Here is an 11,949-nt window from a genome sequence, read left to right as displayed (position 1 = left end):
GACACAGCCCAAGCACCTTGTACCAGACACATTTCTACCTACGCCAGGCAGTTTAAAGCATTATTGAATCAAGCAAGCTCTACTGCGTTTCATGTTTTAATTCTGTTTAGTTCTTATGTGCACTTTTATCTCCTTCTGTGCTGGGTAATATGTGCTTGGGGAAATCAAATACGAGCAAGCTCTGGCTATCTCACAATCATGGGAGGTTGCAAAGGTCTGTAAGGAAGCCCAGAGGCAGCAGATATTGTTTACAAGAAATTATCTGAAGGAAGATCCCCTGGTGCCCCTTTATTGCCAATTAATTAATATCCTCTTCATTAACAATTATCATCGTTCCTGGAAGACTCGGTGAGCCACAGAGCAGAGACACAAGTGTATATTTACTTCTCACAGTCAAAGCTCATGATAAGCTCTCACTGATCACTCAGAAAATTATTTTTGTGGCTTTTGTTTAGTTTCGTGCAACCTTCTGATAACGTGGGGCTTACCTTCCTTCTTTCAGATCAGTTTTATGCCAGGGTAGTTCTGCTGAATTTTGTCTTCTTGCATTATGTCTTTTTCAAACCAATCAGACTGTTTAAGAACCTTATGTGGTTTAATATATCCTACTATTCTTGGTAGAAACTAATCTGTGTTCTTTTCTATATTAGAACATATAGAAGGTGTCTGTCCTTTTCTTTGAGTCAGACACACACTCTATACCCCTGAGTTTATATTTACACAGAAGCTAGTGTGTAATTTCAGAAGTAGCTTCTGAAGGGTAAAATCTATATCCTCAGGCTTTGTTTGGGCTATAAAGAACAGATTTTTATAATTTTACAAGGCAACCTGGGCTTTCCCGAACGTGTACAATGACCAGTTGGGTTTTGCTGTTAGTGTTAATCAGCAGAAAAGTGAGTAAAGGGAAGAAATCAAGCCATTCTGAGGTGGGGGGGAAAAAAAGCATTAGTAAAAGTGAAGAGCTCCATGGGGGCACTGAGACTTTTATTGGTAAGTCTGATCACAAGATATTTCCATGCCAGAGATGGTCAGCCAAGCTTTAATGAGTTCAGTGCACCCCATGTAAAGCCAACCAAGTGAGCAAGCTCCGCCGAGCAGTTGCAATAGCTCTGGCTCACAGCCCTGTCTGCAAAGAACAGGAGCCACGACACTGGGTAAGGGACTTGAAAAGATACCTGTCACAGTTTCAACAGAAAGGGGTTTGGTCCTGTAGCCTTGAATCACACCGTAAAGTGTGATGTTATAAGGTGTGTTGGCCTTGAGTCCTGTAACATTCAGAAAGCGCAGTCCACCTGGGACTGTGATATTCCGGGTTTCTTCGGGATTGTCAGACTCCTGCACCTGAATGATAAAGTTCTCATAGGCCCCGTCAGCTGCTGTCCAGGTGAGCTGGAAACCATCCCAGCCAGTCTCTGATACTGATAATTTTCCAAGCTCAGGTTCCTCCTCTGAATAAGGACAGAGAGTCAATCAGTTACTCAGATTACAGATCAGCGATGACGACATATTATTTAATGATGTTCCGTGTTAATGAATTTCACTTGTAATCAGTGACACAGAGATGCACCCACGCACACGCATTTACATTCTCAGCTGTCCCAGATAACTTGGAAAGTCTCTTCAGAGACATGGCAAGACAGAACAGTAAGAAAATTGCTGTAATAATAAATAATAACTACATCAATGCTAAAAGGCTGCTTGCAGAAAGCAGCTGATAGACCATTTTACAGCTGTGTGTTTTGCCAATGTTAATTATAACTCCCTCTGAGACAAGTAAGTATTATTATAACCACTTTAATGCACTATTAAAAAATCACTGTCTGTCACTATGAAGTCACTGTGAGTACTGCAATAATGCCTGGTGTAAGAGGAGGAAGACACTGAGCTTAGAGTAGTTGGGATTCAGATGTTTGTGCTTTTCATTGTACCCATATGAAGGATGCACTTTATTCTTCCAAACTATTTCTAATCCAAAATAATCAAGGGGAAAACTCCCCCATGTCTGCATGTCTTCAGTTTAATGGCTTTATCTTCCTTCTATTACATCATTCTGTCCAGAAAACCTTCCTGAGGGCAGACAAACTTGGGTTTTCAAAGTTACTGATATGAATCTAAAACTGAAATCTGCATGCACAGAAATCAACATTCTCAGAAGTCATCACAGGGGTGGCCTAGGAAGTTGGGAACCATCACAACTAACGCTCTGATGCTGGTAAATCTGAAAGTTTACATCATTTTCTCAGCAAGAATAGAAAATCCTCTATTACAGAGGAAATAAAACTAATTCCTTAAAATTAGCAGTCATATGGCAAAACCACAGAAAAATACCTGCTTTTTTCTACATGGAAAATCTTGCTACAGGATCTATCATTAGCCTGTGGGCTGCAGTCACTTTCTAGCACATTTCTTATTTATTTGCATTGTCGACACATAAGCATTATAATAAAATTATAATCTGATCAATCCCAATCTGCATGACTAATAATTTCTAAGAGACGATGCATGGAGAGACAACAAATGGATCTGATTTGTCAGTCGTAAACTTCATCTTTAAGCTTTTTGTATATTTTAAGGCAGAAGGTAAAGGGGCCTTGGAATAAATTAAAATTAGGCTCAGCAACATTAATCATAAATTTTCACCCTAGTAAAAATGAAGTGCTTATTGTTTGCTGCATAGCTTTCTATAGGTAGCTGGGGTTGTATTTTCAGAGGTTGAGCACTCATAGATCACAGTCAGTTATCTTCAGTGAGATTCACTAATGTATAGTAAATTGCTACTTCTCAGGAACATAAATGTTTTGATGAGATTTTCCCATCCTGTTAGAAAGAAGAGACTGTTTATGAAATAACACAACCTTGTTCAACAACAAAACCAACCAAACAATCAAACAAGAAAACCCTCACGAATCCAGAGCTGTTTTGCTTTATCAGGAACAGAAATGAGACTCTTTGAGGGAAAATACGAATCCTGTCAAAATAACACTGTGTAGCTGAAAAAGAGAAAGCAGGACTGAAAAGGAACTGGTTGTATCAGAAATGATGATCTTTTGGTGGCAACAGAAACAAATAAAACAAATGCATTGCCTTAAAATAAAACCAAACCAAAAGTTACAGAAAGTTTAAGTCTTTTAAAGTAAAAGCTTGATAAATAATGCAGTAATCATGACAGCTTATAAGCAATTCAGATTTCTCTGAAGTGTGCTCAATTTCATTCATCTCCAAGATGCAGAGTCCCTTTTCCTCCCCCTTGTTTCTCATGCATGTCTGAAATGGAAGTGCACACAACCCCATCATGCTCTTTAGGGACCAAGAGGTTCTCATACAAAATCATGCATCAACTTGGACTGTTGGAGACCTCCGAAATCCTCATCCATAAAGCATCCAACATATATGACAAAACAATGACAATATCATGACAAATGATATTAAGGGATGATGTTTCTTACTTAAAAAAAAAAGAGAACAAATCATTGAGAGATGAGACTGCTCTAGCCTTGTAGTAGGTGTGAAATAATCTCTGTGTTTCTATGTAAATATTTTATCACACGTTGTGAACTTGGTTTTGAGTGATGGACAGGTACAGTCATTAGTCTCCAGCTAGGTTCTCCAGATATAAACTTACATGTTGGTACTTTGATCATTATCGAACTAAGCCCTGTGGCTGTAGGCCTGTTTCCTCATGAAATTCATGTAACAGGGATAAGAGGTGGAAATTTTCAGAAAGTTATACTCCCAATGTGTTCTAATCTCTTTTTTCTCTGACATCACCACTTCCATGCTAATGCTGCAAATTGCAACCACCTTGCATTCCTTCTTGCGTTTGAGACACAATCCAGATAAATACCTGGAGCATCTTGCTATTTTCATGTGCCTTGTAAATAGCAGATGCATCAATGTCTCTCTTTGCATGCAGTTTGAAAAGAGAGAATTGATGCTACGTCACCTTAAAAGCTGCATGGGGCATTGTCCATGCTGCACCACTCAAGGTTCTCATTCCATAGCAATAGGAATTTTATCCCATGCAAAAAGAAGAAAGGAGAAAAAAAAAAGACTAAGAAGAAAGGCATCACTCACAAAGCCTAACATTTCTGCAGTGGAACAGCAGTACGAGAATGAAGTCCTGTATTTCAAAGTAGAAAAGGAACATATGGCTAATGAATCCATAGAAAATACCTGTAGCAGCTAGGGCTTCCAGGGACCAAGAGAGCTGACCTTGAATGCTTCCATGGAGGTTAATCTGGTATTGTGTGCCAGCTGTGAGATTGGTAATTTCTGTTTCTCGATGGTTTCCCAGCAAAAAGATTTCCTGTGTTCTGTTTAAACTGGACAGGTCTTTGAGAGTGATAAAGAACTGATCAAATACCTCATCCTGTGCTGCCCAAGACAGGGTGAAACTACCGAAAGTCCTGTGTGTTACATTAAGGTCATGAAGAACACCAGTTGCTTCTGAGATGGGAAGGTCAGTGGGCACCAAAAGCAGAGCATGAGAATCACTGCTGGGGTGTGTGAAATAACTTAGCTCTGTAGGTATAGGACTGGTAGGATTAAATGATGTTTCATTGTTTGATTCTCCAGGTGTTGTGACTAGATGTGCTAAACAGAGGTAAATAAGAAGTTAAAATTTCCTGCTAATAAACTCCTAAATATACCAAAAGACAGCAAACATCTGCTAGAAAACAGTTTGTGTGCTTTGCATCAAAGAGCTCTAAGAACAGAGGAAACAGATGGGGACTTCATTTTTGGAGACTGAATCCAGACCACAAGCAAAGATAACATCACCAAGCACAAGAGGGTTCTCACACAACCACACTAACTAGCAGATCCAGAATGACAACCATTAAACACAGAGATGAGCTGAAATGTTTCCAGCAGAGAAATGGGCACATCCTCCATTGATGTAAATCAGTACACTTTGATTACCTCCAAAGAACTTCGCTAATTTACATCGGTGAGGATTTGAACCCTAAGCCTCTCAAACATGCTTTTTATCAATTATTCCTTCTGATACAAACCATAAGTGGAAATGCATGCCAAATATAGCAAACATATCAAAATCCAGACTGAGAAATCAGCTACAGCAGAAGCATGCTAAATCTCATCCTATGCAATCAAAAACAGGCTCGGAGGAGTTATCAATCTGGATACATGCAGAATTTTAAAACAAGGCAGGGAGGGAGGTACATCCTTACCTAAAAACCAAGACAGAAAGAACTGGAGCAATCTTTCTTTAAAGAGGTCCAAAGGAACTGAAGAGAAAAAGACTTGGCCTTCAACATGCTGAATGATCTGTGAATGTATCTTGTAGTACAGTCAGATTCTGAAAATCTGAGATCACAGAGAATGTGCTTCTGATCACAGCTGCAAGGCAACAGGCAGGTGATTTTTCTGACATGCAGAATTATCTCCTCATTAGTGGAAAACCACATCATTTCACACCTCAGTGACTGCCTTGCTTTCATGCTCCACTTGCATTCAATTAAGAGAGAACTAGTCATCTACCACCATCAATCAGATCAGCACAAATAAGTACTGAGGATTCAGTATTTTTGAAAGACCAAGTAAAAATGTTTTCAAATAAATGCAGAAATGTTATCTTGAAAATGTACTCTCAGGACAAACACAGATGTAAGAACACAGTTTTCTGTCACCTCCAGGAAGGAGAGAAGCCTGTGAGGCAAACAGTTCTTTATATTTACATATATCATTGATATGCTTGACTTAGGTATGGACCCTCCTTAAATTACCCCAGCACATGGTCTGAATCAGGCCCTACATATGGTACAACCTGAAGACAGACATGTTCTCATCACACCAGCATACCTGCAATGGTAACCACTAGAGTAATTCCCTCTTTCTCAGTAAACAAACTACCAGAACTATCTGACTGCCCCAGGGTGACTGAGCTGATGTTAACACAGCAGGGAGACATGCAGGAACCATTAGACTTCTGCGACTCTCAGCTGCTTGTCCACAATTAGATGCCAACCAACCATCTCTTTCCTGTTCTAGGAACAGGCAAAAAAACCCTATGGCATCATGCAAGTGCACTGGTACTTGTTCAGCCTTAAGGTTATCTGTTTAACATGCATAGTGGTAGCTGGGCTTTACTGTGGAATATTTCTGCAGAAGACATGCATCGATAGAATCAACAGACCAGTGGAGAGGAAAGGGCAATAGGACATTCCACATGTACAGCCTCACGCTATGGCTGGACCCACCGGGAAACTGCCATGCACCCTGAATTGCAAACTGAGGACAAAACATCCAAAAATACAAGGGAAAAAAAAAAAAAAGCACCAAAACCAACAAGGCTGGCACTGCACTCCTGATATATTCAGGATCCCTGAGAAAACCCTGAGTAATATTAGTTAAAACTAGCTTCTCATTTTCCCTCATTTTACTTGACCCCTCCTACTGACATTTCTCCCAGATTCCTGCCAATTAAAGTCTAATCACCCAAGGACTTGGTTTCTCTAATCTGAATGGGAAATACAACAACAGTTCAACTGCATTGTACAAACATTGAGGAACCAACCACTTAATTGGCATTTTCGTTAATTATTAATTATAATATTTCGTTATTATACTTATTATTATTATATTAATTATAATATTTCGTTAATAACTTCGCTGTCACAAATGGGTTAATTTTATTGTGCCAACTTTGACAACTACATAGGAGGTTGCCATGTACAGGTTTTCTCATGGAACATATGTAATTATATGTAGTTACATTACCTCTGGTTTTTTTTCAGACCTAATTCTGAATATTACCTTGGGTTTAATGACTTGACTCCACAAATGAATTTGTGGATGAGAAAGAATGATCCACCCTGTACACAAACATATAAACACACATATACCCCCACATTGAGTCCATGTGTAACACAGGAATATGTGGCTTTGTGTACCAACATAAAACAGATAGAAAAATGAAAATGATATGAATACATGCAAAATACTCTGATACCACAGACAGTATCAGTGCTCGTTGTTTAGCAGATAGAATACTATAACAAGTAACAGAAAATTTGGAAAACAATGGAACTGTAGGATAACAAGACCAATGGAGTTCAAACAGTTGACTTAGCAACAGAGGAATAGATGGGGAAAAGAGAAAGAGAGCTCTTGAAGCCCTAGGTGGGTGGATGACAGCCAGGTAGAATGATTCATGGTGGCAAGATGAATGAATAATCGATGCCAAAACTGCTAAAAGCTATGTAGAAGGGAAACTGGATGGACAACAAACATACGCTCTTTCTCAAACTGAAATACTTCTCCATATCATTCCCTCAGTAAAATCTTCAGGCTGAATATGGCCTAAATATGTCGATACTGTTGTTGCTGGCCTTTTGAGGAATTCCATTGTAATGCTTCATTGATTTTACTAAAAAGAATGTTAATGTCCTGCCAGGACATTTCCCCAGTTATTTGGGATGGAGCAAACAGTATTCTGTATTATTTCTTGCTTCTGTCTCTTAGATTTTATATTCTTTTCCAAGAGGGACTATCAGCCAGTTTTACTGCAGAGTCTCTCATCAACTCAAGCACACAGTAAAACATGGTGGCCTACCAAAGGGATCTGAAAAGAATACAAATAACTTGGTTTCCCCTCTCTCAACCAGCTGATTAATCTGGGTTTACAGTGCTGGGTCACCTCTGAATTTCATAAAGACAGCATTGCAGTATATCACAAACTAAAAATACTACAGTAGCTACCACTAAAAATCCTCATGCTGATGGCAGGTTCCAGGTACTCTAAGCAGAAGAATCAGCTGAAGAACTGCACAATCTTTGCTGACAAATTTATTTTCCCAGTGGTCAACCCTGTAGGTTCCCATTGAACTGGCTCATCTAATCATTATTCCTAATGTTTAGGTTTGTATAAAAAAGGATGGTGCAAGCTAAGACTAGTAGGAGCCAGGAGAGGAAGAGGGACTGACGCACAACACAGACAAGGGTCTCTGGTAAACAGCATAAATCTTCTTAAAAACATTCAACAGAAGAGAGCAGTTACTTCTCCAAGCCATGCTCCTACGTGCAACCCACTTCCAGAGGCAAGACAGTATCACATCCATGATTCATCAGCAGTTGCTGCACAATCTGGGTCCTTCAGCAGAGGAATTTGAGGTTGGCGACTGGTTCCTCTAATGTCCACTCATTTTTCTCCACAGGCCTCTCATGCCTGATGTATTCCCATCCGTTCTCCTGCAGGACCCACATTGTGCTAAGCAGGCAGGGTTCCAGAACCAGAGCAAGAAGGAACAAAGCTGCAGTCTGACGGCTCAGCTTCCTCAGAGCTGGGTTACGTGCTCACCCTACAGATTAGTTTTCAATCTGACGTAACATTTGCAAGACATGCTGCCAGAAAAGTCCCTCCAACTAATAAAAAGGCTCATTTTCTTTGATTTCTGAAGTGGTCCTAAACAAAAACCTTAGTGCAATGCTGGGTGGGACCTCTAACAAATAAGCAGTATCCTGGATTGTGATACCTTCATTAATAACAGAAAGGAGGTACCTGTTTTAACCACAGCTTCCAGAGGAGAAGAGCGCTGTTCTCCAGCCAATCCATACACCTTGATTTTATAAGAAGTGTTAGCTTGGAGGCCGTCAATCACAGCACCTAGAGATTCTTTGGGCAGGAAGGTTTCTGCAGGGGGCTCAGCTGCCAATGATGACACTTCCTGGTACTCCACCACAAAACTACTGTAGACTCCTGTATTTGCATACCATGAGATACTAAAGCTGTGGTCTGTTACCCTCAAGACCATAAGGTCCCTCAGTGCATCCTCCTGTATCCCTGAGGCCTCTGGAACAAGAAATCTCCCAGAGCCAGAAAGCTTCTCTGGGTCAGGAGTCATTGCCTGCGTTAGGGTTAGACTATATAGAGCTACAAAGAAACAAACAAGCAAATGGCAGAGTGAAATATTCAGTCTTTCCTTTTCAGCAAAACAAAATAACATTTAGCAAACTGTTTACTTCATAATCTTTATCATGAATGCAGAATCATGAACCCCCCCCCCCAAAACCCCAAACAACTTTGTCACTTGAGCTACGCTTCATCCATATGAAGAGGCAGAAGCAACAGAAGGTGCCGTCCTATCACAGAATCACAGAATGTTAGGGATTGGAAAGGACCTCAGAAGATCATCTACTAAGGAAGATTTTGTGACAAGTTCTTTGGTAGAGGTTCACGAGCTCAGAATGTTTCAGCTGTCTGTGTGTGGAGAGGTGATATGTATAAAAAGATAGCAGGAAGAATGTGAGAGGGGAGAGGAGGCACCAACAGAAGATCCTCAGCTCTGAGGCAGAAAGAAGCTTTACCTCAGTGACAGAAAATTCACTATGCAAACAAACAAAAATAATGTGTGGCAAACTCCTGAATACCTGCAGGCAGAGAAGCCTGCCTGAACCACCAAGAGGCTGGGAAGAATATAAGATGAAAAAATAATAATCTGGAGAAGCAAATGAAACTCTGAAAAAAAAAAACCCTTCTCAGCCTTTCTGCTGTCCCCAGCTCTCTTTTTTTTAGGGATGGCACATGCCCTTCTAAACAGCAGGACTGTCTCCTCCACCCACCAAGAAGAGCTAGGACAGTCCTAGCTGTGCTACTGGCATTTTGCACTTCAATCATTCCTCTCTCTCCATTATTGCTCCAAGTGCTCTCCCCAGCAGTGCAGTGGACCTGAGGTCCCTCATAGCTCTGCAAGAGAGGGTAAAACAACAAGTTTGTTTGGCTTTGCCTGAGGACTTCAGGACCTCCCAAGTACTGGGAACATGGATAAAGAGGACTGACATGAGGATGGATGAAAAAGTAAACTGAAGAAGAGACCTCTTGTCTTATACCTCACAGGCTTACAGAGTATTTTTGCCTCCCCATGCACATGTGTTTGGATTTGTCCATTCCTACGCAGGAGGAAGGTCACAGCGACAGGTTATGTCAACTCCTGCTGTTGCTTCTAAGGAGCTCACTGCAGAGGACTCTGTTTACTGGCTGCTCTGAGTAAAGACTTAAAACAAATACACTGGCCAAACAAATGTATTTATATATAAAAAACCCTCCAACAAACAACAACAAGAAAAAGAAACCACCTTATGAGACCTTGGAAGCTGGTACTGGAAAAACCAGACTGCGAAATTCCACAGCATTTTGTTTCTGCCTTTTCATTGTCTAAGCACACTTCCTTCGAGACCACTCAGTCTTCAGACAGTTGGGGAAACAAATAACTTCAGAAAAAATCGAAACCTGCTTGCTCCTGCCATGTAAAACTTCAGCTTTTTTTTTTTATATGTGAGTTTCTCAAAGCTTCCTAGTTTTTCCAAACGTTGGACACAGGCCTGACTTATGCATCAAATAAATAATTCAGTACAGATGGTTTTCTGTAGTTTACACCATACATATAATTCTCTGCTGTGCTGGATTGTTTGGCTCTATAAAGCATTGTGAGGCTCTATAAAGCATTGTGAGGCTCTATAAAGAATTGTGAGGCTCTATTAACATGAATAGTAACAGGGAATATGAAACCAGTTTTGATCAATTAAGCTGTGTTATTATTAATCTGTAAAATCCACAGCTTCTGCTGTGTGTTCACCTCAAAGGTGGTCTTCAGGGAGAAAAGGATAAGCAGATATCTGCTAAGGACAAGGATTGTAGCCCAGCTGATTCTCATTTCACTGTCTCTGCTTGCTTATAGCCATTAAGGCTTTGCCTCACAGGATTTAGCCTGAAGGCACCTAAAGATTTGGGATTTGCTTGTGTTCTATACCTAGATGTAATTCTGTAGGCAACAAACCTTGGGTTAAAATGTTTCACAAAGAATGAAATCTTATTCAATAAGTAGTCCACTGATACTGGTTAAGTAGATTGGCTTGCACAAATGGAGATGGCAGAAATGGACCCCTTCTTTGTAGACAAATGTAACAGTCATGGTATGCTATGGAAAAGATGACTGTGGCCAGATTTTGTGGTGGCAGTCTTTCTCACTTTTGGATGAGAAAAGTGAAAAAGGGCAACATCAGAGCCCTGTTGACCCTGCTGAAGCACGATGGGTGGAGGTATGCTGTGAAGAGAATTCATTAGGCAGGAATGAGCAGTGTTAAACACTCTGAGTGTTTAGTTGCTCTTCCTCTTAGTTTTCGGCTGTAGAAAACAAAACAAGTTATAAGACATAATACTCAAAAAAGCAGCCTCATTTAAAGCAAAGGATGATGTCTGCATTCCCTGCAGCACAAATAGCTGTGTTCTTTATGTCTTCTCCAAGAATAAGCAGGAAATCATTGAGAACATGGAGCTAAACACAGTAAGGTAGGGAAATACACTGCTATCCCTCAGTTACATCTATCATGCTAGACAGAGCTGAGTCTGCTCTGCAGGCAGTTGATGTTTTAAGCAGTTCCCCAGACATGGCTTACAAAATAAGGTGCAGTTGTACTCGGGCTGATCACTGCCCAATGACCTGGTGCATGGCACTCACCAAAAGCTGTTACTCACCAGTCGAACCCTTGACAGTTGTGGGTTTGCTTTTGTGTCTTCCTTTCTCCGCCACCAGACTGATGGTGTATTCTGTCCCTGCCTCCAGCCCTCGCAGGATAAAAGAGGTGCTGTCCACAGGGATCTCCACTTCGTTCTTCCTTCCAGAGGGGCTGACATAAATGAGGCGGTAACGATCAAACTTGGCCACTGGTCTTCTCCAGCGAAGGGATAAGGTGGTTTCAGTGGGGTCACTAACTTCCAAGTCCTTGGGGTTATCAAGATCTACAGGTTAAAAAAGCAAAGTTGAGATGTCTCTAAACCACCCTGGGACAGTTTTTCAGGAATCTTTAGGCTGAGCAACATCTATACTGAGTGATTAACAACAACTCGGTGTCTTATCCACCTTTTAGAGCTTTTGAAGCCCCGTTGCTTGATATAGGTACAGGATGATGAAGTTACCTTTTACAGACAAACCA

At 40.7% G+C, this 11,949-nt stretch overlaps 1 protein-coding gene across 1 annotated transcript in view; it reads right to left on the bottom strand.

Moving 5' to 3' along the window:
• Positions 1 to 1,175: 1,175 nt before the first annotated feature.
• The window catches only part of TNC (tenascin C), a gene marked incomplete at its 3' end in the record, with an annotated part of 20,328 nt that continues 9,554 nt past the window's right edge, over positions 1,176 to 11,949 (bottom strand). The window contains exons 9-10 of the mRNA XM_010168108.1: positions 11,492 to 11,755; positions 1,176 to 1,448 (exon numbers count right to left, since the gene is read on the bottom strand). Coding sequence (XP_010166410.1) covers positions 1,176 to 1,448; positions 11,492 to 11,755 — 537 coding nt within the window. The remainder of the gene's footprint in view (positions 1,449 to 11,491; positions 11,756 to 11,949) is intronic.

Source organism: Antrostomus carolinensis, unplaced genomic scaffold (assembly GCF_000700745.2).
Source record: "Antrostomus carolinensis isolate BGI_N321 unplaced genomic scaffold, ASM70074v2 scaffold16865, whole genome shotgun sequence".
NCBI classification, from domain to species: domain Eukaryota; kingdom Metazoa; phylum Chordata; class Aves; order Caprimulgiformes; family Caprimulgidae; genus Antrostomus; species Antrostomus carolinensis.
This window is presented reverse-complemented; position numbering and strand designations above follow the sequence as displayed.